Source organism: Anneissia japonica, unplaced genomic scaffold (genome assembly GCF_011630105.1).
Source record: "Anneissia japonica isolate Jap-2015-1 unplaced genomic scaffold, ASM1163010v1 scaffold2576_len324117_cov159, whole genome shotgun sequence".
Lineage (NCBI taxonomy): Eukaryota > Metazoa > Echinodermata > Crinoidea > Comatulida > Comatulidae > Anneissia > Anneissia japonica.
In genome coordinates, this window is record NW_022727368.1 from 187212 (window position 1) to 215175 (window position 27964).

The 27964-nt window shown below is 33.7% G+C and overlaps 1 protein-coding gene across 1 annotated transcript; it reads left to right on the plus strand.

Moving 5' to 3' along the window:
- Positions 1–32: 32 nt before the first annotated feature.
- On the plus strand, positions 33–27859 carry LOC117113694 (protein mono-ADP-ribosyltransferase PARP4-like). Its single transcript, XM_033257112.1, has 28 exons — positions 33–107; positions 1784–1953; positions 2909–3107; positions 3768–3831; positions 4205–4283; positions 5418–5567; positions 7504–7665; positions 8181–8318; positions 8525–8547; positions 9285–9479; positions 10242–10340; positions 10775–10958; positions 11836–11986; positions 12559–12689; positions 13853–14071; positions 14712–14914; positions 15699–15786; positions 16915–17052; positions 18191–18377; positions 20565–20826; positions 21113–21212; positions 22277–22447; positions 23954–24034; positions 24587–24769; positions 25521–25673; positions 26003–26031; positions 26655–26827; positions 27729–27859. Exons 2-28 carry the CDS (start codon positions 1822–1824, stop codon positions 27857–27859), a joined length of 3825 nt encoding a protein of 1274 aa, XP_033113003.1. The 5' UTR covers positions 33–107; positions 1784–1821.
- The last annotated feature ends 105 nt before the right edge of the window (positions 27860–27964 follow it).

Here is a 27964-nt window from a genome sequence, read left to right on the forward strand (position 1 = left end):
CACATAGCATAGAGGGCGCATTCTCCTTGAATATTTTTAGATGTGACGTAATGATGTTGTTATTAAAGTTTTTGTAATGAAAGATGGTGGTAGACGTAACATGAGAAGTTAGTTTTATTGCGCTAAATATATTACATATTATTTATTTCATATTCGGAGTTATGACATAATGTCATTATTTTATTATCCATGTTAATTAATCGAAATTGTAGGCCTAGGCCATAGCAGCCAACTACAACTTAACCAGGGCCTAGCTAGGCCTACTACTAGCCAAAGTAGCTAGGCCTAGCCCCTCCTCCTAGGCTAGTCTAGCTTGCTAGGCCTAGTCTAAGTTAGAGAGTATGACTTTCCTTCCGCCAACCTCGATCGGACTACCTTTCCATGGATGGGGCGAGGAGGGAACCCGATGTGGAGTTGCTGGCAAGAGACTGAGGCCTCATTAGACTAGAGTCTAGGCTAGGCCATTGCTAGTCTATCTAATGTAGTCCTAACAGTCTATCTAGACTAGCTTGCAAGGGCAAGTAGTATAGATAGATAGGCCTAGCCTAGTAGAAGTAGAGCGAAGAAGTCTGGCCTTTTGCTGATATCATGCTCCGGATGTTTGCACGACTGACTGAGTTGTGGACAACCTATCTTCTGAATCAGTTAGGTACGTGACAACAAATTTTAAATGCAAGGAATTTAACAAACAGATTGGTTTGATGATGAGGTCAAAGAGGAAAATGTTAACTATGTCATCAGTATTTTCAGGTCATAGGGAAAAGATAAATACGACCTCTGCAGCCAAAACAATAGAGGGCTATGTAGACAGTCGAGTTACTTGCAGAAAATGATCGCGGTGCCATGATATCGCGCTCTCAACAGCCGATAGTCACATACCTAAATCAGTTATTCACACAACTTCTCATGCGAACAACTAGAACAGTTACGGCAGTGGTTCCCAACCTTTTTGCGGACCCCCATGACCAAATATTACTCATTGTCCATATCTCAACAATCGGATTAGGCCTACAGATAGAAGATGATTTGTCATGAAACTAGAACATTAAACAATGGCAAATCCTGGAATTTAAAATAAAAGCCATCACGTCAATATGGTACAACATTTTTTATGTCTACGCCACTTCTAGGTGGCCGGAAATAGCACTGTCAGACTCAAAATTTGAAGGTAATTTTCTTTTATTCCCATCCCACATGGTTGATATTCTGCCAATAAGATTATTGATGGAAAATAATAAGCCAAATTACAACATCTTGGATCTTGGAATTCGACATAAACAAGAGGGGAGTGGTTCAGCAGATAGGGGATTTACGCTACCCTGGTTGGGGCTGAGGTAGGAAAATGTTTATATTTCTGGCACTTGTAGATGGCTGGAAATGACACTGTCAGACTCAACATTTGAATGTAATATTCTGTTATCCCCCATTTACTTTTTATTTACTCAAATTGAGGGCTCCCTCCTAATTTTTTTTTTTTATTTATTCAATATTCAGGTAAAAGCAATTATGGGCCGCACACATAGGGTTTGTAATTCATTTTCGCAGGCTACAAAAAAAATCACTCCGAGGCACATGTGGCCCACGGGCTGGCACCTTGCCTACCTGTGCTAAAAACCATGACAGACAAGTTTGCAACAGGATTTTACTTTCCTACTTAGGCGAGACTTATTTTTATACACTGTTTGTTTGTACTCGCCTGGGTGGGGTTAATGTGATACAGTATCTCACGCATAGCTAGGCTATCAACACTGCTGATTTGTATAATTTATCTTGTTCTAAATAGGATTCCTGTTTTAGTTGTGGCAGGTATTTGGATACGATATGTCAAGTCTTTTCAAAGGCTACCACTTTGCTCTTGAGCTGGACTTCAGCTTCCGGTATAAGCAGAAGCAAGAACTGAAAAAGAAAATAACCAACAATGGTGGAGTGATATCATATGCTCTGACAAAAGAGGTAGAATTTATTTTTATTCAAAATATTCACTCTTAGGATGTAGTTGATTTTGAATGCAGACTTCTCAAGTACTACGGACCTTAGTGTTTAATGTTTTTGCCGCTTTCTTGCCCATAACTTTTGTAATATTACAAGCAATTTGGCCCATTGGGCCACCATTTGTAATACCTCTGAGTGTTTTATCAATAAAGTGAAGTGAATTTCCGTAGTTAGGCCTAGTTTCTTCAGAAATTTTGCTTAATTACGAACGTACGGAAATAGACAAAAATACAATGGAATTGATCATAGGCCTATACCCAAAAAATATATAAGTCCAGAGCAAATTACTTTGGTTACATTGTCCCTAGAGCTGGGCCCAGAGAGTGACTTTTACAGATGGAGAGTGTAGACCACCTCAGCCCCACCATGGTTGGGGCTTAGGTAAGAAAAATTATGATTATGGCACCTCTGTTGGTCAGAAATGGCACTCTCAGACTGAATTTGAATATAATTTTAATTTTATGTTTATGCAAGGAAAAAATAAATTCTCCAGGGCATTTATTCAAGGGAGGCGTTAATTCCAAATGAGGCTCTAAATGGGGTGTGTTTTTCTAGGCATTGGGAGTTTATTCGAAATAGGGCGTTTATTTTTTGGTATGAATATGTGGACAATAAAGTACCTATTATTGTTTAAGTTATTTATTTGTTTGCCTACTATCTGTAATGATATTGCTATATTAGTATTGATATATATTATATTATATATACCATTACTATATTGTATATAGCCATATTTTTAGTACAATTTAATTACTAAGGTCTTAATGCATTTGATTGTATATAATATGTATCACCTTATTCCAGTCTTAGAAATCAAGGTAAAGCACTTAGTGATTTCATTAAATACGTTTAATTTAGCAATAATTAGATTTTTTTTTTTTTTTTTTTTTTTTTTTTTTTTTTTTTTTTTTTAAAGACAAACTTCCTAATTGTCAGCAGTATCAACCAAGCTAATACCACATATAAAGGACGAACTGCGCAGAAGAATGGAACGCCGATAGTAACTATTTTGTTTATCAGCAGATGTGTTAAGGAAGGCCGAGTTGTTGACCCCACTGCCTATCTTGCTAATGGTAGCAAGCAACTAGCAGGATTTGAAAGGGGGAAAATACAAGGTATGGATGGGAAGATCAATACAACCTAAAGCATAGCTTATTCTCTGTCCTCACTTTCAATTTTCCTTTGACAAAATCTGTTATATGCCCATATATAGTCATGATGTGCCTATGTATGGTCATGATATGATGTCATCATGACCATATATAGGCATGTCACATGTTTTTGTCAAAGCTTAACACAATTTATTTTTTTTAATGTTAAAGCAGATTGAATAGGTTTGCAATATTTGTTAAATTATTTTTTTCATTATTTAAAATATTAATGGTTCACATTTTTGTTCATTTTATTTTCGTTTTTAGTATTCCAGTATTTTAATTATTTTTTTTTTTTATTGTTATTACTATTATTATTATTTCTGTTATTATTTTCTTTATTGTTATTGTTGTTGTTAATGTTGTTGTTGCTGTTATTGCTACTTTTGTTGATGTTGTTGTTGTTTGTTGTTAGTATTAGTATTATTATTATTTTAATTATGAATATTTTGATGTTGTTTTGAATATATTTAATTATGTATTAAAATATTATTATTTTTCAACTTTACAGTACTTTCATTTTTATAATTTCACTTAAATTGAAAGCTTAAACTTATATATGAATAGCTTAATGTAAGAAATAATTATTGAACTACTAATACCTGTGCCTGTATTTTCTTCCAGTTAAAAACCCTCTCAAGAAATCAGCCACAGCTAAGTCATCTACATTCAATTTGAAAGCGTTTCCGTATGTTTGTTTTTTACACATCCAATCATAAACTTTGAAAGTATTTTCATGTGGTAGTATACTTACACGACATTTACACATACAAGGGTCGTAGGCCACCTTTGAGTTTGTCTCTGTTCTCAAAATGCACTTATAGTACACAGACAGCACTGCAATTTCAGAATAAAATATGCTGGCTTGGGGCCCGGCAATAATTAGACATTTCTGCATATTTAGCATTGAACATCTTTAGCTATATTCATACATAATACGATGTGTAGCAAATACACCGTGTGTGACGATCATCCTCTTTATCCAGAAATATCAGTTAGTTGGTAAAACAAATCTTCATTGCTTACTTCCAACTTAATTTTTAAAATGCATTATTTATCAGAGTCTGGACATGGGGTGACAACAAGGCTCCTGACTTCAATGAAGACAGTTATGAAGTGGCTAAGAGCTGTCTCCTCTTGGTAAGTGTCTTTTATACTTCACTGCCAGGAACGCGAATTTACATCTGACAAGGTTCACTCGGGGCACCAAAGACACAAGTTTACGTCCATACCTGTCTAAACATACATACCACATTGCATGTACACTAATTGCAACAGCCCATGAATTCCACGTCGGCGATTGCCGACCATATTGCCGAGCCAGAATTGCCACAGGACGACAATTTTTTTGCCGACCTAGGCGTAGATTTCTTTCTTCACTATTGTGAAGTATATGTGTACATGTGTGGAAAATCCCAGATACTGTGACGTCACGATTAAATCGTATATAATGACCTATAACTCCATAAGAAATTGCGATGTTGCGAAAAAGCGATTTTAAGGTTGATTATATTATAAATGGCATATAAAAATTCCCCTCTAGAACAAAAAATCGTTTTGCTAGTTCTCTTTTAAAGAACAGATGACAGTCTGTGGTGATACGATCATAGCTTTTATGAAAGTGATGTTGCCCATGCTAAAGATAACGCTAAAACGACATTTCTTCAGTGATTTTCTTACGTAAAGCATATGTATTATACTACAATATTAAAATAATACAAGTACGTCTATTCTTTCAGCAACAATCTATTGATTTAATAGAGATAACCAAATCACGATCCGTAGATGACGATGTAAAGTCAAGCATTCCGAAAAATTGTAGTTTATACTATAGGTACAGTAGTAAAAATTGCCAAGACTGCCAACCTTAAATTTTGCTGACCTAATTTTTTTTGGGCTGTGGAAAGGATTTTATTATTGTGGTGCCCTGTATGCCTTGGTCTGTGGGATAAAGCTAGGAGAAAGGATTGGCAGTCAATGTGTTGCTTTGCCTCTCCAAATTTGAAACCCGAACTATCTCTCTTTCATTTGCGTTTGCGGCAGATTGTGCAATAATGCTGTGGAGATATTATTGACATTTATAAATAATTATAAAAATTTAACTATCCATGGTGGGAATGAGGTGAGCAAGAGCCTCCATGAAAGTCGAAGTTCCCTCTGGCCCCCCCCCCGCCCCCCCCCATTTCAAATTCCTGTATCCGCCACTACTGTTTGAATAGTTTCAGAGATGAGATGAGTGATTTTGATATATGCTAATGTTTGTTTTATAAACAGAAGTCATCAAGGTCCAATGATGGTGACCTGTTTTACCAACTTGAACTTCATGTTTTGCCGCTTGCCAGCCAAGCATCTGAAAATGAAGAAAACAAATACCTGTACCGTTTTCGAGTTTTCTGCCATTATGGAAACTGCAAGGAAATCAAGGTGGGTATGGGTTGGTTTTGGTTCCTATCTCTAGAACATTAAAACCAGCGTAATGTAATTGCTTGAAGTATGTATTGATAGTTTGTGTTTGTACACTTACGTTTACTTAAGCAGGGCACAGCCGTATGACTGTCGCACGACGAATCCAACTCCACTCCATGTGAGCGATAGATGACGCAACGCTGTCTGCTGATTGTTGGTAGCAGTCTTAACCTATCATCATTAAAAACAATCCATTGCGTGTGCGTCATCGCGTTGCGTTCTTTATAGAATCTGGTCAGCCAACAATTATCGTGCGCAGTGCGTGTCCGGCTTTAAACCTAATGCTATTATTGGTTAGATAATTTAAAATGGATTTTGGAAGGAAGAGGAGAAGGGAAAAGAGGAATTGGAAAAAGAAGAGAGGATATGCTGGATGATCTGATAAATGGTAGATATGACACTTTAAAAAGACCAGCACAAGATCGTGAAGCAAGGAGAACATATGATAATTAGTGGCTCCTTTATACCTTGTTTCGCAAACTTATTTTTTATAGATCGTCAGAGTAGGGCGAAAATAAAATTTTGGTTTTTCATTTAGAATATCATAGTTTTGCCAAAAACATTCAGACAGAGGAGAAAATGAAAATAAAATTTTATTGGTGAATGTGAATAGTGTAGTAAAATGCTTTAAATGGTTAAATGCTTTTAAATTTATGTAATTATGAGGAAATATACATATCTTATTTTTGGAGATTTCAAGGCAGCTGTGGGTGTAGTAAAAATAAAGAAAAACTTTTTTTCTGAAATTTCCATTTTTTTTTTGTGGAAGCAGGTGCTCTAATTGGCCAAAATGAAATTGTATATTTATTCAAAATCACCATTATTTGGCAGGTGGTGTGTTCACTGAACAATGTATAAGAATAGGCTCCCAGCGGGATCGTGTGTCTACTGCCTTATACAGGAGATTTTGTTTTTTGTTATTTTATGTTCTTCAATATGCAGATGTGTGTATTATTACTAGCTGCAATATTATGTAATTCTCCCCAGGGAGCTGAGTATGTGTTCCATATGTGTTTGATCCAATGACCGGGGTAGTAATGTGAAGCGCTTAGAGGCATTGTGCATGAAGCGCTATATAAGAGCGACATATTATTATTATTTTAGTAGTGTATCTGGATTTTTTCATGAAAATTTTCTTTCATATCAATATTCTGTATAGGCCTACTGCTATATTACACTAAAAACACTTTAAAAATTAGTAACTCCCTTCAGTTACCACATCATGTCGTTGATCACAAAGAGTACTACCATGTTTTAGAGGGCGTCTTTCAAATGACAGTAAAAGGCGTTCGTGGCGAACGCGTGCTGCGTCTCAAATACGCATGTTTGAGTTTTGAATGCAATTTTGTTTGAGTTCTGAACGCTATTCGATTGTCAATAGAGTGCCCCGACCCCGTGTAGTAGTACCCATCAAGTCTAAACCGGATTTACCCTTTTCCGCCATCTTTAATTGCTACATCATGACATAGTGTCTATGCTCCCGTTGGGGGCAGTAGACACAAAAACGTCTTGTTTAATTTCCCACAAAAATTAAGTATGTAAGTAAGGTCCCACAAATGTAAGTATGTGTATGTATACACAAGCGTTTGTGGGACAGGCGCATATTCCTGCCTCTGATCTGATTGGTCAGAACTTGTCAAACTTAGTTGATGCTTGGTTATTATGAATGGTTTGATCGAATGCTGGGTTTTTGTTTGTTTTATTTTATTCGTAATTCCTGTCATGTAATGATTTCTATTGTATAAATTTTAAAGAACAGTCTATTTCGTGAATACTCAACTGGATAAACTGTCTAATTGCCTTTGTTCTTAACCGGAACTCCCCTTTCAATAAAATAAAATAGAATAGTCGATTGATTTGTTTATTCTATAAGACTGCTTTTTTTATGTTTCAGAATGAATCTAGTGGTGAAAGAGAATTCCGTTACTTAACTTCTAGTTCTGATGCCCTCAACGTATATTCACAGTTATACCGGATCATGACGTTCCCGGACAAAGGATACAAGAAGTGTAATAAGTTTATTTCAAGGTGGATTGGGTCTGATAAACAGAGAAAGGTAGACCGACATCAATTTCTTAACATTATTTTTAGCTTTAATCAGTGCTATATATTTGATTTTACTCGGTGTAAAAGGATAACCCACGAAAGTCTGAAGAATACTTATTTCCAGTGGGCGCCTTCTCATGGTGAATGGGCAGTGCACCTGGGCACAATCCCCAACTCTTTTCTGAAGAGTGTACTGCGTTCTTTAACGTACACATAAAATGCACACGGGACCAACATCTCATCTGAAAGATGGTGTGCTATCCTAACTAATATTTCAGCCCACTAGCTGAAATACAAGGAGAGCAGCGATGGGAATTGAACCGGGGATCAAGAGATCTCCATGTTTCAGAGTGACTACCACCAGTTTAGCTGACTAAGCTAAGTTGCTCTCTATGAATATCAATGTATTATTTGTTGTTATATTGACATATTGTATATTGTTCCAGTGGAAGCTAGGATGGCAGAAACTTGTGGCATGTGACCACAGTGTTTTCAAAATTAATCATTTTGATTCTTTTGTTTAAGATTTCACTGGAGTCTAGCTATGAATCTGGTGCCACATCAACTGAGGTAGTTGATTTAGTGGAGCACATTTGGCAAGAGGCAAATGAGCAAATTAAGGGGATGTTGTCTTTACCTGAAGAAACCATGAAAAAAGAACAGGTAAGTGAAGTCTATTAGAATTACTTTTATGTTGAACCAAAAAATGTAACAATAGATTACCTGTAACGTGAAGTCTGTTTTGTGAATACATACTTGGATAAACGAACAACAAAGGAATAAAGATGGTGCTTGGGCATAGCTGCAGTCACATACTGGGACAATCAGACTGTTCTATTTTTGTTGTAGGGGTGTTCTTAAATGATCAGTTGCAATTAGTTTGTTTATCCTGGTAAGTATCTCACTCATAGAATACAAATATCACTGATTTATGTAATTTCTGTCGAAACAAAAATATCTAGTAGATTATTATCAAAATTATAAGACTACCCCTGTGTTTTTTTATCGTAATTTGCTATTTGAAGCCTTGTCTTACACGCGAGGCATGTTTTTTGCATATTGGTTAAGTTGTAGCAAAAATTGAAATTCAAGTTATTGGTATTTGCATATACCTGTGTATGTAATCTATGAGGGGTCATGCATTGGAATTGGACATGTCAAGTCTTAGTTATTGGGAAGAGAATGTACAGCACTCCTAGAGTCAAGATAAACATTATTTTGAGTAAATGCCTTTCAAATTTTTTTTTTTTTTGCATACACTGTTTAATGGCAATAACTACAGTACCAAAATAATGTTAAATAAACAATTTGTTGACCAGACCAGAACTAAGAATTTAAGACATGATTAATTAGGAATTAAACTTTGATCTATAGTGAAAAAAAAATGATTTTTAGGTCATTTTTGAGTTCCCATAAGTTATAGCTCATTTTACTGAATACTTTTTGCCAAGACATGCCTCATAAATTCTATGCACTCTATGAATTGACTGCCATTTGTTGTTATTATTAAAGCCTAAATTTACACAAATTGATAGCATCATTGTAATTAAATTTTCAAGCTTGAGTTATATCTCATCAACAGCTATCATACATTTCAAGTGAACTTTGTTTTTGCTGTTCTTTCATTAGGTTGATAAACAAACTTTGGAACAATAATGAGTTGAATGTAATGCTTCTATTTTGTAGCAGAAACAATTTTGACATCAGGAACATATTTGCTGTTAGTCGATCAATTGAAGAAACAAACTTTACGCATCGCCTTGGAAACAAGAAACTTCTATTCCATGCATCAAACCCTGCCAACTTCGTGGGGATATTTACAAGGTTGGTATTGTTATCGCATAATTTTTATTTCAGGTAGTATATAAAATGAAAAACTTCCGGTTTTTATATTTCAAGGTTAAAGTTTAATTTTATTAAGTTATTATTACGAAAAAGAAAAAAAAAATTGTATTAACTTTCATGTCAAGTGTACTGAAAATCACACTACATGTATTCCCGCAGGAAATGTAGCATCTTGAATTTAAAAGTAAACTACCGTAAATGATCTATACAGTGGCTCTCTTGAATGCGGACCGCTTTCAAATTTAAGGCCAGCCACTCTGTGTCTTATGACCGTTGGCCAAAGAATCCATCTCTGCTCACTGTCAGCGTTAGAGGACGCGACCTCGTCTGTTGATTGCTGGTTACAGTCCAAATGAAATGTCATTAAAACGATCTGTTGCATGCAAGTTGTGGCGTTGCATTCCCCATAGAATCGTGTGAACTGACAAAGATTGTGCGCAGTTAGTGCATGGCTTACAGTGTAGCACTAGACTTGATTTTTTTGACTGAATCCCGCTTTGGAATAAGTACTCCTAAGTTTTTAGTGGAATAATTTACTGTTAGTAAATATAACAGTGTTTTAAGCGAGAAACATACCCAGCATGCTTTGATGTTTTGTACAATACTATTGACTAACCGATCTCTCATGGATTAAATAATGCTAACCTTGCAACTAGTCAGATAGGTCTACATGCAATACATATAGCTTTACAATAATATAAATTAAAGTCTAATATATTGGATGGTGCTTGTTTATTGTAGAGGTCTTCTCCTGCCTAAGATAGTAGTGAGTGATTTCGGTGGCAAGAGAAGGGATCCTGGCAACCTTGGAAGTGGAATTTATTTTACAGACAGCAGCAGGTAGGAAAATTATTTAGTGTCATACATAGAGGTTTGTATTAAGGTTACCTGTCAATTAATCAAACTTTGATGATCAAAAACATTGAAAGATTTTTAGATAAATTATTGAAGTAATTTGGCGCAGCGGTTGTGGTTATGCTTCTCAACCTGGAGGTCGGAAGTTTAATCACTAGCTGTGCAATTTGCTTGTGTTCTTAGGCAAGGCACTTTATTTACAGTTGTCTCTTTCCACCCAGGAGTACAAGTGGGTACCTGGTAGTTTCAAACAAAAGTTGGGCTGATTCAGGCTGTAACGTTACAAAATTCTACCCAGGGAGAGCATTTTTTTTTTCATGATGAATGCATGAACCTTTAATTATTCAATCACATTGGCTTTGAATTTCTCTTTTCTCAAAACTATTTTATAAGCTAATGTAAAATTTTTCTTCTGTTAGTACAAGTGCCAAGTATTCATCTCGAAGTACAGTTAAAGGATCCCGATTCATGCTGGTTAATGAAGTTGCCCTTGGCAAGTGTCTGGATATGACAACTAAGAATTATAAACTATCGTCTGCTCCAGAGGGCTACAATAGTGTCCATGCCGTTAAGAGAGCAGTTGGGAAGAAGTCAGTTTTTGAGGTAATTAAAATAAATCTGCCACCTTGTTTTTCAAGATAGAATTCTACCTATGTTTATAATGATGTCTACTGTATAGTTATATATCATTAAATATTTAATGACCTGATTATTTAAAACTTCATTATTGATGTTTCTACCCTAAATAAATTATTTACAATTTTTTTTATGAAATCGCCTCCTAGAAAAGCCATAATCCACTTTCAAGTAAGGAGTTAAATATTTATTTCTTATATTTATATGCCCTGAAATGCTTGCACCTAGTGCTGAAACATAGCCTGAGCCACTTCACAGCCCATCACAAACGATGCAAATTGGGGTATCTGTGCTGTCCAGATAATTACATATCTTGGTATTATTGGCAAAAGTTAGAAACTATATATACACATTTCATGTAGGGAATGTCTTGTAGAAAATTTATTGTTACAAATTGACGAATATAAAATATACACCTATTTGGTCACATTTTGACTGATGACTTCATACACATACAATACATACTTCATTCAAAAAAAACTTTCCATTATGGCTATTTTGTGAGTAGTTACTGAGTTCTTATCAACTGAATCAAAGTGGGATGTCACATTTTATGCGATGGAAATTTTTGTGAGGTCTTGACATGTACTGGGCCCTTTTTACTGGGCCCTTTGAGAGAACAGTAGCATTTTACTGAAGAAGAAACCCAGTATAAAGAACAAATAAAAAGAAAATAAATAAATGTACAATGTTTTTGATTGAATCTAACCCATCTTTCAAAGACATTTTTAGAAGCCTATGTTAAGAAAAAGAAGAAAACTGGATACACTCTTTAATTGAACAACTTGTGTTCCATATATTTTACCCATTTTATATTTTCTACCTTCTGGCGGTTCTCTTGCAGGATAACGAGTATGTTGTGTATGATGCATGTCAGCAGCGTATTCGTTACCTCATCGAGTTTGCACTGCCTGAAGATAAGATCATAAGCTTTATTCAGAAATCTCTAAAGGAAACGCTGGATGAAATTGATGATTCACAAATGATGGATATTAGTGAGTAGCTAATGCAATGTATCATATGATTGGAGTGGAGTTAAATAGCTTGGTGGTTAAGATGCTTGCATTCCAATCCCAGGGTCATGGGTTCAATTCCTGTCAGTTGCAGGACTTTTTCTCACGACCAAAACAACTCCACTCCCTAAACCTCATATTGAGATTTAGTTTGTGTACAGCATTATGTGTGTATGTTTGTCTTGTGTTTCGTGGACTGTTCTATGTGTACTGGGCCCTCTGGGAGAACAGTAATTTGTTACTGAAGAGGAAACCCAGTATAAAGAACAAATAAATAAATAAATAAAATAAATAACTAAAAAAGAAACAATACAAAATCAGACACAACAATAAACATACAAACCAAAAATATGGAAATATATAATCAAACACGCAAAAAAAAATATACAAACCGATTCAAATTATTTAATAAATTGTGATAACTTCTATATTTGGGGGTTTTTTTTGGGGTTACTCTATAAATGCATCTCAAGTTTTAATAGTTATTTTGTACAAATTAATAGGCGATTAAAAGAAGTTGAATTGAAATATTTATTTTTCTATTGATAATTTAGGTATAGCTGATATACAATCACTGCAGGATCCATTGGACAAGGTGCAGGCAGGGTTACAATCCAAAGACAATTGTTCTGTTCCACTGACAGCAGTACACATCAGAGCCAAGCTTATTGACCTCGCTGCCCAGGTTAGGCTTATCACATGTATATTTTCTGTGTGTCTTAGGTGAACTGAGAGATATTAGGAATGATCTGACAATATCAGTAGATAAACTGATCTTACTTAATAGCTAAGTATACGCCAAATAAGGACATGCATGCCCAGTGGGGAATCCAGTAGTTTGAAATGGAGGACCCATGAGGGAGGGACTTTAAGAAGTGGAAGTCTACACTACCTCAGCCCATCCATAGTTGGGGTTGAGATTTAAACTTATGGTTATGGTACATGTAGATGGCCCGAATTAGCACTCTCAAACTTAAAATTTGAGTATAATAATATTTAATTGGCTGGGACCCCCTTGATTCTGCCATTAAAGCCAACCGATATTTTGATCTTTATAATAGATCATCATGCGGAATGACATGTAATCAATATTTCCAATTACAAATACCAAAAGATTTATAACAATTAACTAATGAAAAGAAGTTTAAAAATTTAACCAATATGATATCCGATGGTGTAAATGAGTAAATTATTATAAGTTCAGAGAAGTATTATCCACAAACATGAGAGGTAAAAAGTCAGTCAATAAACAGAGAGTGCTAAAGTCTTCTGCAAGTCGCGGTAGTCCGCACTCCTGTGGAGTACTCTTGAAAAATCATTCATTTCTCGCAAATTCTTTATATTTTTATGTTTTTACTACTGTATTATCAATCGTTTGGAATGCAGTGCCAAAGTATATCACCATGTACAGCAATATAAAATCGTATGTGTTAAGAAAGTTCATTTCTTAACAAATTGAATTGAACCGAGGACCTAGATATCTTTAGGTTCCCAGTTCAATTCCCGCTGCTCTCCTTGCGTTTCAGCTGGAGGGCTTAAGCGCAAGTTGCAATAGTACACCTTCTTTCGGATGAGACATTTAAGCCGTTTAAGGTCTCATGTGCATTATGGCCCATGTGAATGTTAAAGAACACAGTACACTATTTGGAAAAGAATAGAGAATTGTCTCCCGGTGTACTGCAAAATCATCACCGGAAGGACTCCACAGGAAGTCTTTAGACGTTTGTGGGTTATCTTTGGTGTTTACACCGAATAGATCCATCCATCCATTTAACCAAGTCTCCCAGATATGGCTTCTTCCAACTTGGGACCCCTGTAAACGTAGCTTGTTAATGTCACCTTTGATAGGTTGTGGTATTGCAAGCCTACAGAAACGAAAACAGTTGCGCGATTGAGGCTAAGTATGTGTTTCCACTGGATGACATGGCCGCAGTATGTGGCTTCGAGGCTTTCATTGATGGCAAACACATTGTTGGTGAGGTCAAGGATAAAGATGTCGCTCATCGGGAATACAGAGAGGCTATTAGCAAAGGTCACGGTGCATACCTGATGGATGAAGAAACACCTGTAAGTTTTCTTTTATTCTCTCATTAGCTGTTATTGTTTATTATGAATATACTGTAATAATAAAGTACAGTAATTATTATGAAATCATTTGGCATATAGTATCTACTTGCTGTTGGATTTAGATAATTTTTTTTAATTAAATAATTACCACATCATTTTTTCATTGTTGCTGTGATAGTTGTTTTTTGTATATTTTCTTGCATGAGGATTATACTCAACTTCTTTAAAATGATTGTACAGTAATTAGTATTAAATATTGCCCTCTATTGGCTGCAAAGGGATCCTTTGCTCATGCTGTGTTTGAACTGTGTTACTGTTTATGCTCAATAAAGTTCACTTGTAGCAAAAAGGAGTTTTTTCTTATATGATTTATGATTATGTATATATATTTATTTATGATTATATTATATAGATACAGTACATAATAATAATAATATTTAATAATAATAATGAAATTGATATAATGACAATAATTATTATTAATTACTGTACACTTTCAAATATTAACAGTATTTTTGTTAGACATTACAAACTTAAGTAGCATTATTTTATTATAAATTTTAAATGATAAATTGCTGTCTTTTTATAGCAAAAAATAATACCTGTATATTGTTTATTAACATAAATCCTGTCCACCTAGGATGTCTTCACGGTTAGTGTAGGCAATCTGCCTCCAAACTCAGAAGTGTTGATCAAGATTACGTACGTAGCGGAACTAGCGGTAGATTGTGGGAATATTGTGTTTAATCTTCCGGGAAGCGTAGCTCCTTGGAAAAAAGATGGTGCTTTATCTGTGAAAACTCAAGCAGAGCTATTGACAAAGAAAATTTCTGGTCTGCCTGGGTAAATACAATTTATTATACTGTTATCTGAGCAAAAAATGATATTTATATGCTTATGTTTATTTGTATCTTTTAGTAACATATGAGCAAGAGTGTGCAATAATGACCCAAGTTTGTACTGTAAAACCAGAAACTTTTGAAGCAGAAAACTTCTGCGGAATTAAACTTTCGCTAACTGATAATTTTCGCAAATCACAGAAGGCCTAAATTTTATTCATAAGAGGAATACCATACAAAAGCTTTTAAAATATCGTATCATGAGTTCTAGGCCTGATAGGACTGCAGCCACTGTCTAGGCTACAGTAGCTATGCTAGGTGCCATAAGCCTGTCCCCCTCAGCTGCTAGGACTGGCCATCACAGGCACAGTTAATTATGACAAAGAGAGAAATGTTTACACACATACAGTATTCTCTTATGATATTCCAAAATTTTGTATTATGTTCAGTCATACCATGAACAAGGCATATCAAATCTTGTGTTTTATTAAACAAATTATTTTCCAGTAATATTGATCCAAACACATTGATTAATGATGACTAAACATCAAAATTGAATGCTTGCAAAATTTTCTGGTTTTACAGTATACTAGAATCCCCTGCACGGTCAAAGGTCAGCCTGTTGGATGGCAGCTTCCATTTTTCATTACTTTGTCAACTTAAGAATTTCATTTCCAATTTGTGTTGGAGTGTGTACGCCCCCCCCCCCCCCGCACCTTGCTGAAAACGTACCTAATGGGGTATTATGCTAGTCTTTCATTGTCATTTATTCTTGTTATATGATTTAGAAATTTGAAAACATCCATCCAGATTGCAGTAGTTATGCCTTATGATATTCGTTCTATCGATTCTCCAACTCATGATATCAAAATAAAGGTAAGGAAAACTATAAGCAAACAAGTAATACCTGTACATATTCAACTTGGTATTTTATTATTTTGCTTTAGTTGTGAAACTTTCTCTCTTCTTGATATATTTTTTAAATATGTTCTGAATGAACATATAAACATATTGATTAAATGTCTAAATCTGATTGATAGATTTTTTAAATTTTTTATTTATTTGTCCTTTAAACTGTGTAAACTCATTCAGTTAAAATGACTTCTCTCAGAGTGCCAAGTGTACAACACAGATAAAATATAAGAAAGTGCAGATAAAAGTCCTTAAAAACACCTTAAAATACCAATTAAAATAAATTTTAAAAAATATATATATATATATATTAAAAATAGAGAGAGCAGCCTTAGCTCAGGTGGCTAATATGGTGGTATCCCACTGTGTGTGTGCTGATCCGTGGAGGTCTCTAGGTCCCCGGTTCAATTCCTATCGCTGCCTCTCCTTGTGTTTCAGCTGGAGTGCTGAAATACAAGTTACGATGGCGCACTGTCTTTCGGATGAGACGTTTAAGTCGTTGGTCCCGTGTGCAATTATCACCAAAGAAAGGACCCCTCTGGAAATAAGACTTCTAGAATTTACACTGTTCTCATCATTTTTAAATTTAATCTTAGTACTATTGCTTTTCTTGCTAGGTATAATCTCTTTTAAAGTTTTCTACAACTTTGTATTGTCATATATATTATTAGAAATAGTGGAAAGAAAAAAATATTGCCTCATGTTTTTCAACATATTTCTGTGCATTTTATTAATGTCCCATTCAGCAGGGTTGTTACTATGCTTAGCCTTCTGTCTGAGGCACTTTGCTTGTCATCATAATGACATATAGTCTTGACTTATCCACAGCGGTAGATTGGTAGAAACTTTAATATTGATGAGGTGCATGATTGATTTATAACACACCTAAAGTAGATCATTGTCATTTGATTGGTGAATGTCCTTATGAGTGGAGTCGTTTATGTTGTGAGGAAAAATCCTGTTACCGTGACATCAATTGATCTTTAGGACCCTGTGATTGGAAAGCAAGCATCTTAACCACCAAGCTATTAATCTCCATTCTAGATTGATTAGTTGATGATTACTGTTAAAAATATTTTTTTATATATTCAGCACGCTACAACAAAGGCAACTGTGGAAGTGGACGAAGAGCTCTCATTGGATGATGGCTTTCAGTTACTGATTGAATTGGCTGAAATGCACGTGCCTAGAATGTGGGTTGAAAGACATCCAGAAAAAGTTGATTCGCAGGTTGTATTCCCAGGATTTGGCATAATTTATGTTATAGGGAGCTTTCGTGACAACATGATGCTAGAACGGAATCATTCTTGCGTGTCTGTCCTACCAGGTGTCCTACATTCTCTGCATGCGTAGATTTGGCCAAATTGCGTGCTAGAATCCATGCAACAAGGAACTTGATGTTCTTGCATGCGCAGATGACTTAATGACATCATTACTTTATACGTCCTGCTGTCATCATGCAATCGAAAGCTCTCTATGTCTCCTAAACTATGGAATTATTTATTTTTCCTTATGATTAGGTACTAATTTAGATACACTGCTAAGCACAGCCAGCTAAGTGTTTAGCAAAGTGTATAAATAGGACAAGAGTGCATACTCCTGTTTGTGAAGCCAGGCACTTACTAAATTTACAGTTAGAATAATTATTTAATAATATTTATATGAGTACATTTCCTTATAATTTAGTCGAATACAAATGTATATATGCCTGCTTGTGTTTAGAACTTTCTTGTTTTGTTTTATGTTATTTGGAAATATAATGGAGTTTAAGCCCCTAAAATTGATTTTAATTTGTTATATTCCATTAGACCTGGAGTCTAACGCATGCATTCTACTGGCAAAAACTGGATATGATGCCTAGACTATCAGATTTTTCATGCTTCATTGGCTTTTGTTTTGCAAAAGTACATTATGTCCATTTTGACTGGGCTGTAGAAAAAAAAATCATCAAAAAAGTACTTTAGTTGGTTCAGTTGTGTAGTTAGTACATTTACACACAAAAATCAATATAATTGAATTTTATAACAAAATTGTAACAAGAAATGCGTTTTGCTCAATATCTCAGAACTAAAATTTTGGCTTATGCGTTCTTCCGAATCACAGCAGTATGGTCATGATGTGACTATATATGGTCGTGATGTGATGTCATCATGACCATATTTAGGTATGTCCCATGTTTTTGTCAAATCAAAATTTTATAGCCTGGACAGGAATATAATAATCATTGGTAATTTTATTGAATTGTGTAAATGAGGAATTCAAAACTTTACCTGAGGGTTTTTGTTTTCTCTGTTTATTGGCTAGCAGCTTAAACTGAATACATTAAATATAATTTATATTTTTGTTTTATTATCAAATTATTTCCCAGGCCTGTATGTTGACATTTTACCCTGAGTTTGAGAGTGAAAGCAGTAAATTGCCAGAGATCCTGTTAGTTCTCGACTTGTCAAACTCAATGAAAGGAGAAAATCTGTTGCAAGCGAAGAAAATTCTCCTGATGATTCTCGAATGTCTTCCAACTCATGCAACGTTCAACATCATTACATTTGGAACAAGTAAGATGTGTTATCCTATTAAATCGGTTAATCAAAACAAACTACCTATATGATCCACACTTTTTACTGCAACAAGCCTTTGTGATTTGGCAGTGGACTCTTCATACATGGGCTAAATTTCGAGAAGCCCATCTCAAATTGAGGCTTCTTTCTTTAGTTTGCTAAAGTACTGTAGCCTCGAAAAAGAAGCCCGCCTCGAAAATATGCCCATGGGCTTTTCAAGGTAGCATAGGCTTCTTTTTGAGATAATACAGTACACATACACTGTACATGAATCTCAGCCATGGTTGGGGCTGAGGTAAGAACATTCATGATGGCATCTCTGGACAGCCGGAAGTTGCACTTTAGACTTAAATTTGAGTAGAATTTGCTTTTTTCCTCAATTTTTGTTAAATTTTGAAATATTTAAGAGTTGGGGGCCAGGCCTCCGATTAAATTCACCACTGGTTTAATAAGTTAACTTAGTATTTATTTGACAATCCAATCTCTTTCTTCAGGTCTATTTGTATCAAATTTTCTAACTTGTATGTATATTGACAATATCGAAGGTCCAAGCCTTTTATAATTATTAATTAATAATGTAAAGTATTTAATATTTGATACATTGTAAGCATAATCTCCAGAGTACTAGAAGTCATGAAAATATTCATGAAAAAGAATTAAAAAAGATTAATTTCCAGATTTCATCAATAAACGGTCAGCTTTATTTACAGTTCTCGTAGGAAAAACAGATGAATGATAGTGGATGAATGTATAAGTTTAATAATTTTTGTTTATTTAGTTTTCTTATTTTTTACGTAGTTATGCCAGGCCCCTGCTGGGCCCGGTCCCCGGGGGCACTAACCCCAGCCTGTCAACGCCACTGGTTATCACCTTTAATCATCATCAGCATCATTATCATCATCATCATCATCAACATCATCATTACCAGCATCTGCATTGGTATCACCAGCATCACCATCTTCATTAGCGTCAGCAACAAAATCAGCATCGTCATCGTCATCATTATCATAATCATTGTCATCAGCCTAATTCATAAGACTTGTTAGTGAATAGATGATATATGCATTGCATCAGAGTTAGTGACGAATAAAAAAAAATTATTGTGTTGGCCAAGCCTGACCAAATGAAAATGTACTAAATTGAGGTTTGGCGTTTTGTTTTTTTACAGGGAAAAATTTTTATTGATCTAATTTTATTTATTTTTATTTTATTTATTCATTCTGAAGTAATTATAAGTAAAAACATTCAAGGATAAAAACACAGAATAGTACAAAAAGCAACTTATTTCCACTGTGGTCCCTAAATGAGAATACTAAAATTACAGAATAATAATAGAACAATAAGGAAACAATACAATAAAACATTTTCAGAGTCAGATTCAACCAAAATTGACATCATAAACATTAAACTATTTAATACTACTATGAAGTTTAGGTAAATAGTGGTTCTTAATGAGTTTTTTAAATGTGTATATGCATTGTGCATTTTGAACATTATAAGGTAATTAAAGGCTGGAATGAGATTACAGTATCTCGCTGAATGGTAGGTGATGCGACAGTGTTATGCAATCATTTTCCTTTTAAATATAGATTTAAAAATGGTCTTTGTTGTATTTTTGTGTATTTTCTACTTATTCCTATTGACCTACCTTTTTTTTGGATCTTCCCAATACATGGCCAACACAATTGTATATTTGTGGCAAAGACAAGCCAAACCGTCGCAAAAAATCGATCTTGAGTTATTAATACAGGGTTAAAGAGTAAAATAAGAGCTATAAAATGGTAAAAAAATCATTCAAATCCAACATTTCCTTATGAAGTTACAAGCATTTAAGCATACAGCTGTTTAAAGAACAATATATGAGAAATCAGTCTTCAAAGTTGATGATTTCAGGCATTTCTCATGCAGAAGCCATCATAAAATCTTTAAAAAGTGTTGTTTTAACATTGAAATTGGGAAAAATATCGGCACAGCATGATGTATAGATACATAAACCTCAGTTTAGTGAAATAAAATAGATTTTTAAAAATTTTACATTCTAGCATGTTTTTGCTATTTTCTCTGAAACACAATTTGCGACGAGTGACTGGTTTGGCTTGTCTTTGCCACATTTATTGTTATTGTAATAGGAATTATTTTTTTCATTTTTTTAAACTTACAGTGTCTAATTTTTTTCCCCCCAAGATTTTGATGAACTTTATCCAGCCAGTCACCCTAAGACTGTTACTAGTGTTTCTACTGCTAGGAGGTTTATTCGTAATGTTAAAGCCAATATGGGGAACACTGAAGTGTGGCGCCCTCTACATGCTTACTTCTTGCTGAGTGATACAAATTGTTTGCGTAATATCTTCCTGATATCCGACGGCCACATCAACAATGAGGAATCAACTCTTAATGCCATTCAACACGGTGCAAAAAACAACAGAGTTTTCACATTTGGGATAAGGTAAGATTGTGAAAGAAATAAATACAAATATGAAGAAGAATTTATTCCTGAAGATGAACTAATAAAGTTCGAAATATAGAATCAACAATAGCTTGTATCACTTTTTTCAGAGTTTGTTTCATACTATCTTAAATATGGAGAACATAACACTAAAAAATGTTTATTAAAATATTTAAATGTAAAAAGAGCTGCTATTTAAGAAGTAATAAACCACTAAAACATTGTACATAAGACTAAAAATGCTATTTTTAGTCTTATGTTTTTTTTTCAATAACTATTTATTTAGCAAAACGGCGAACAAACACTTGTTGAGGGCGATAGCACGTGTTGGAACAGGCGCCTTTGAGTTCTTTGACACAGCCAGAAAGTCAAAATGGGCAAGGAAAGTAAGAAATTAATTATCTTATTTCAAAACTTGATGAATTGACATATTCTTTATAGTAAAAAATATAATTTATTTCATTTTTCATTTTTACTATCAGATTTATAATACATTTGTAAATGTACAGTATATAGTTAATCTGGTCAAGGGTCGATTATTAAAAGCCAGTCAACAACTAAAAATATATCTTAACTTATTGCAATTGTATATGCATCATTTATATTTAATTATTCTAAATGAAATTATCTTTTTTAAATTTTTATATAATTCATTTGATGATAAATTATTTATTTATTTAGCATCAATATCAAATCTTGAAAATATTCCAAATAGGTCAAAGTTCAATTATTGAAAGCAAAATTTAAAATACATTTTGAAATATCAAATGTAATAGTTCAAAAGTCAGTTATTGAAAGCAAAGCAACCAGCCTATGATCAGATTATAATACATTTTGAAGTGTATATATCTAATCTGGTCAAGGGTCAATTATTAAAAGCCAGTCAACAACTAAAAATATATCTCAACTTATTGCAATTGTATATGCATCATTTATATTTAATTATTCTAAATAAAATTATCTATTTTAAATTTTTATATAATTCATTTGATGATAAATTATTTATTTATTTAGCATCGATATCAAATCTGAAAATATTTCAAATAGGTAAAAGTTCAATTATTGAAAGCAAAATTTATAATACATCTTTAAATGTAAATGTAATAGGTCAAGAGTCAGTTATTAAAAGCAAGGCAAGCGGCCTACTATCATATTTATAATACATTTTGAAATGTATGTATTTAATCTGGTCAAGGGTCAATTATTAAAGCCAGACAACAAGTAAAAAATATCTTTACTTATTGAAGAATACATATCAAGTATATATGCATCATCATTTAATTATTATAAATAAAATTATCTATTTTTAATTTATATATATATTTCATTTTATCATAAATTATTTATTTATTTAGCACCAATATCAAATCTTTAAAATATTCCAAATAGGTCAAAGTTCAGTTTTTGAAAGCAAAATTTATAATACATTTTGAAATGTCAAATGTAATAGGTCAAGAGTCAGTTATTGAAAGCAAGGCAACCAGCACTGAGCAATGTGAGTGTGGAGTGGCAACAATCAGATGACAATGCCTCCAAACCCATCCAAGCTCCAGGACAGATAACATCCTTATTTAGCGGTTCACGCCAAGTAGTGTATGGGTATGTTCCATTCTGCAGACAGGTAAGGCATCTTTATAATAATAATAATGTTATATTTATATAGACCATATTGCACATTACCCCTATGCACTTTACACAGAAATGATATAGACTAACCGAGAAAATACAAATAACAATAAAATAATAACTATATAATAAAATAAAAATAATAATCATAATAACAAAAATAACAATGATGCTAAACTACTTCTATTCCTTAAACTAATTAATGGTTGGCCGTTGACTCCGAGGAGCTCATCCGCCTTTTGTTCAGCTATTGGTTTTTCTTGCTGCTGGCTAACCAAAATCACCCTTCTCCCCCCCCCCCCCCCCAGCAGCCACTATGACATATCATGAGAGGCATATCTTCAAGTTATATTTATTAAATAATATTTTAAGTGAGTTTATTATTAACCTGTAATCATGGTAAAAGTGTATTACAGTTAAAGACCACTTTTGGGCCTTTGATTTCCATGGGCTCTAGTTTTTTACAATAAGACGAGTCTACTAAATATTGTCATGTGATCACACATGTGAGAATTAATTTTTTCATGTATTGTGTAATCCATTTTTGATCATATTCTTTACCAGTTATGCCTGTCTTACCTACTTTAAATACAGTATTATAAACAAAATTATTATTGACTCATGTGCTTCTTTATTTAAAATGTAATTTGACTTTCATTTCAATTCAATTCAATTCAATTAACATTTATTCAATTAATTATAATAAATACATCAAGTGATAAAGAAAGTGGACAACATTAAAATTAATTAATTAGGATCAAAAATAGAAGCAAAGCTTGTCTCAATTTGACCCTGACAAAACAAAAAGTAAAAACTAATAATAAACGCATATCAGGTAGACCTACATTTTATATACAAATATATATATATATATATATACACATATATACATATATACATACACACATGTACATACACACATACATACATATACACACACTTACATACACACACATACACCCCCATACATTCATGTAAATACACACACACACATATACATAAACACATACATAAATGCACACACACACACACACACAAATCAACATATACACACTTATGCACACATATATATATACATACAATATAAATCATCAAAGGTACATATGCAGTGTTTAGATAAGGACATGATGGAACATCATAGGCTACCCTGTAGCTATTTAACAAATGTACATGTATATATGTTTGAATATCATACATATATACATAAACATACACATACATATATAAAATAAAATAAAATATTTAAATAAAGTTAAGATTGCAAAGGTCCTTCTATTAAAAATTATAGTTAAAGATGTAGCAGTATTTAACATTATGCTTTAGAATATTCTTTTGCATATGGATTTACTTGCAGCATTTGGTCGACTGGCTTCACAGAATGATTATTTAAATGATGCATACGAGTGGATCCATGGGGGGGGGGGGCGATAGTCATCATTAAGTCAAATGCATGGTCAGAGGTAAATCTCTATCATCATTGTTTATATTTTTTGTATTAAAGGCAACATTAAAAGCTGAAATTAATGGTGATGAAATCTCAACTATGGTATCTACCAATGAGCTTAGCGTAACAAGGGGCAAAGTAAGTTTGTTTTAGATTTTATTTTATGGCATATGAGAGCTATATAGAAAAAGTGAATCCATTTTAGGGTTAAAATGCATTTGAATCCCAGGCCGGAGTCTTGGGCTTAATTCTTGTTAGTGACATATCACATGACAATTTAGGACTGCCAATTAAAAAATTGTAATGAGAGTTGTCTAGAGATCATAGGGTTTAATACCACATTTAGCATGTAGAAGTGAATCCATCCTAGGGCAATTTAAAATAGCTTAAACAATACAGTAACAATGCAAGGCCATACAACTTATACTACATTTTGTATTACACTAGCAGTTAATACCTCTGTGTTCTGTATGCTTACATAATGGTTTACTAAATAATTTGATTATTGGTTTGTTTCATTGTGTCCGGCCTTTTGTGTTCGTATTTGTGAATCCATCGTAAGGTCACATTGTTGTTGGTCAATGAATGGCTCTCTAATGTTTGACCAATGAAATTTGCACATTATTATCACAGTTTTGGACTGCCAATTTTAATTTAATACAATTTTCGGTACTCATTTGTTGCCATCAGATTCTTCATCAATTGACAGCAAGAGCCATTATTCGTGATTGGGAGGATGGAACCCTGGATGTCAATCCAGTGGAGCATGACGTGAAGAAGGACGCACAGAAATCTTATATCATTGATCTCAGCAAAGAATATTCCATTGTGACGCAATTCACCAGCTTCATCGCTGTTGAAGAACGAGATAAGGTTTGTACGGAAACAGGAGTATTAAAAAGATAGCATAAATTATTTACTGTTTATTATTTATTGAAATTGATGTAGCGCACACATCCAGAAAACTGCTCAAGGCGCTTTCTTTCCCCCCTGTTCATTGGATACAGAATCAGTCACAAACAATGTATACCCTCCTCTGCTCCTAAAAAAATGTTAATTTACCTATCAAAACAATGTTATTATGATACCACGCTATCAATTGTGCCATCCTTGTGGCCACAATTTAGTTCCCCAACTAAACCATTAAGTCACTATAATAGTCACCTCCTCTGTATTCACTAAATGCTTTACTGTCTTTTAATGTGTGTTAAACTTTGAAGGTCAAAGTACACTCTACGGCAAAGTACAGAATTTTCCTCTAAGCGTACTGCCAAATTGACCATCAGGATTTGCTCTGTAAAGGCCCAATTTAACCTTCATGGGTCGGCAAGGCCCGCTGGTTCAGATTACATGATGAACGTATTTCAGTTACCGTAAAACGGCGTATTAGCAGTGTTTAGGGGATTTGGTATATAAAAATGGGATGATGTTGATACGGTGATGTTAACACTGGGATGTCTGGTGTGGTTATGATTTGAATCGGCGAGCGACAGCCTTTTTATAGGCACATCACATGATTGTCGGCAATACGCTGCCATGAAATGTGCATAAGGTGAGCATTCGTTGGTAAAAGTTTTCTAAAAGCTACCAGAACTATATATATTTTTTTTTTCATTTAATCTAGACTGATTTTGTAGGAGCAGTGTTCAAGCCTAGCATTAATGATCTTGTTGCCAATGAAGATGTGGATGATCTTCCATATGTGTGCTGGGAAGATACCGTCTATTCAAACTTTGAAATATGTTCATTGAGCGTTGAAACACCTCCTCCAGTCCATGTTAGTAGAAATTTATTTTCATTTTTATTATAACCATAATTTGGTTTTAATTGTGTATTTACTAGTATGAGTCAAGGATTATAAAATGATGTATGTGTGTATGTATGTATAATAATAATATGGTAGCGGTACACTCTAAACTGTCGTGCGGTAATGCTGTAAATATATATAAATCAATTTTAAATAATATAATGAATAACTGCCCCAACCAGGAATTCAACCCAGAACCTTCTACTGTCTATGTATATTATTATTATTATTTGGATTTGATTAGTTTCTTAAAACTTAATATTGCATATCCGATTAAATTTTCCTAATTTTTCTTATAGGGAAGATATGAAGGAGATTACATCATCAGGTACAGTATATTATGTATTAATACCATGGTGATTGCATATTATTATTTAATTTTCTTTTGTATATTGGCATTTAAGAGTAAAAACAGTACAATTTATATACATAAGCATAAAAAGAAAAAGGTTAGTAGTACCTTATATAAAAATATTATATGTGCATGTCCAAATTATCAAAAGTTTAAAAAACAATTCTTTATTGATATTTTACCAGGTTTAATTGACTGATTAATTAATTAACTGATTTTTACAGGAATAATGAATATTGTAGCTGATTTTGGTCTTTAAATCACTTTGCAGTCTCAGGGTCCCAGATTCAAGTCCTTCAATGTCAATGTAGTGGGGCTTCTCTTGGCCATAAAAAGAGTTAATTTTACTTTCTTTCAAACAATTTTTTTGTGTAATCCTAATTCATGTAATATTTCCTTTGTATTAAATTTTTTTTGCCTAAGATGCATATATTTATTCATAACCATTATGTTTTTAGTGTTGTCACAAACTTGTGTAAAGCCAATCTCTTGTGTTAAACAAGTCTGTACTCGTGTACTCTACTTGTTTTCGTGAAGAAATTAAGTTTATAACATTATTTATATTATTTTCATGTCTGATTTTTCATTTCTCTCTTCAGCAATTCTGAGGATTCATCCATTATATGGATAGGTAAATCACAGTACATTTCCTTTTTTTTTTTATTGTTGATTACATTGTTTTATGTATGTCAGTGGTGGTACCAGCATGTGGGCAGGAACATGCCTGGATCCCCTGCCATCCGCCAACCATTTGCTAATGTATGTATGCATGGTATGTACATAGTACGTATAAGCAATTAGTATAATAGCATATTATACACTAGTGGAAATTATTATACAAAGATTTAGATTAATGCATGAAAGCAGTTTTTGAATGCATTTTAATAATTTCCTCTAGTCTATAAAGCCTGTCACCATCTTTTAATGTTAGTTTCGAAAATATATGTGTGATCAAACTGTTTCAGAAGTCATCGATTGCTGTTATGGTTGAATAAATTTGCCTTGAATAACTTGCCTTCCAATCCCAGGATCCTGGGTTTGAATCCTGTCAGATTCCAAGATTTTTTCTCATGACAAAACAACTATAATATTATGTTTTGAGTCCTGTAAAACTAGATTTTTGCACATAACTAAAATTTGATGTGTAAAATTAAATCAGTATTATCAAATATGTTTTATTCTAGATACATAGAATATTAGGTTATTGACAACAAATTCTCAAGGTTGTAAGAGAGCACCAATCTTTAAGTGTATATTATAAATAATTTCATAGATGATAAAAACAAATAAAAATTTAATTTTCCATACACGAAACACATTTATTCTACAGATGCAGGAAAAGGACGATTTTAGCTTGGTTTAGTGTGTTCTTCTTTGGCATGCTCAGCGGGGAGCATTGGCATTGGTTTATCTTGTTAATTATCACTCACTCATTACTAGTGACATTTTCTTGTTTAGTTAGATACTTTTTAACATACTTGACTTTTTTATGTATTTGACAAACTCCTGAAATAATATACTGATTTCAAACTAATATAAATTTTCACTAATTATGTTGTTTTATTTTACCAACGTATCCTTGTACGTACAACACGTTTGTCATCGTCTGTACATTTCATTATACCATACAACAAGACAATTGGAGGTTCTTCATTCCCTTGTTATGCTTTTAGACTTTGGAATAATCTTCCAACTGACCTTCGGGATATTTCAAATAGAAAAGGGAGAATTCCCTTGTCTGACATGCCTGGAGCCTGTCATTCGATGCCATGACGAGGTCATCGGATCAAAAATAAAAAGATAATAATTTGCCTATTCAAATATTAACATTTTGATTGGCAGTCCCTGTGGTCTAAAAGTACAATTTCGACCATACTAAGCCTTAAAAACTCTCCCAGTGAACCCTACC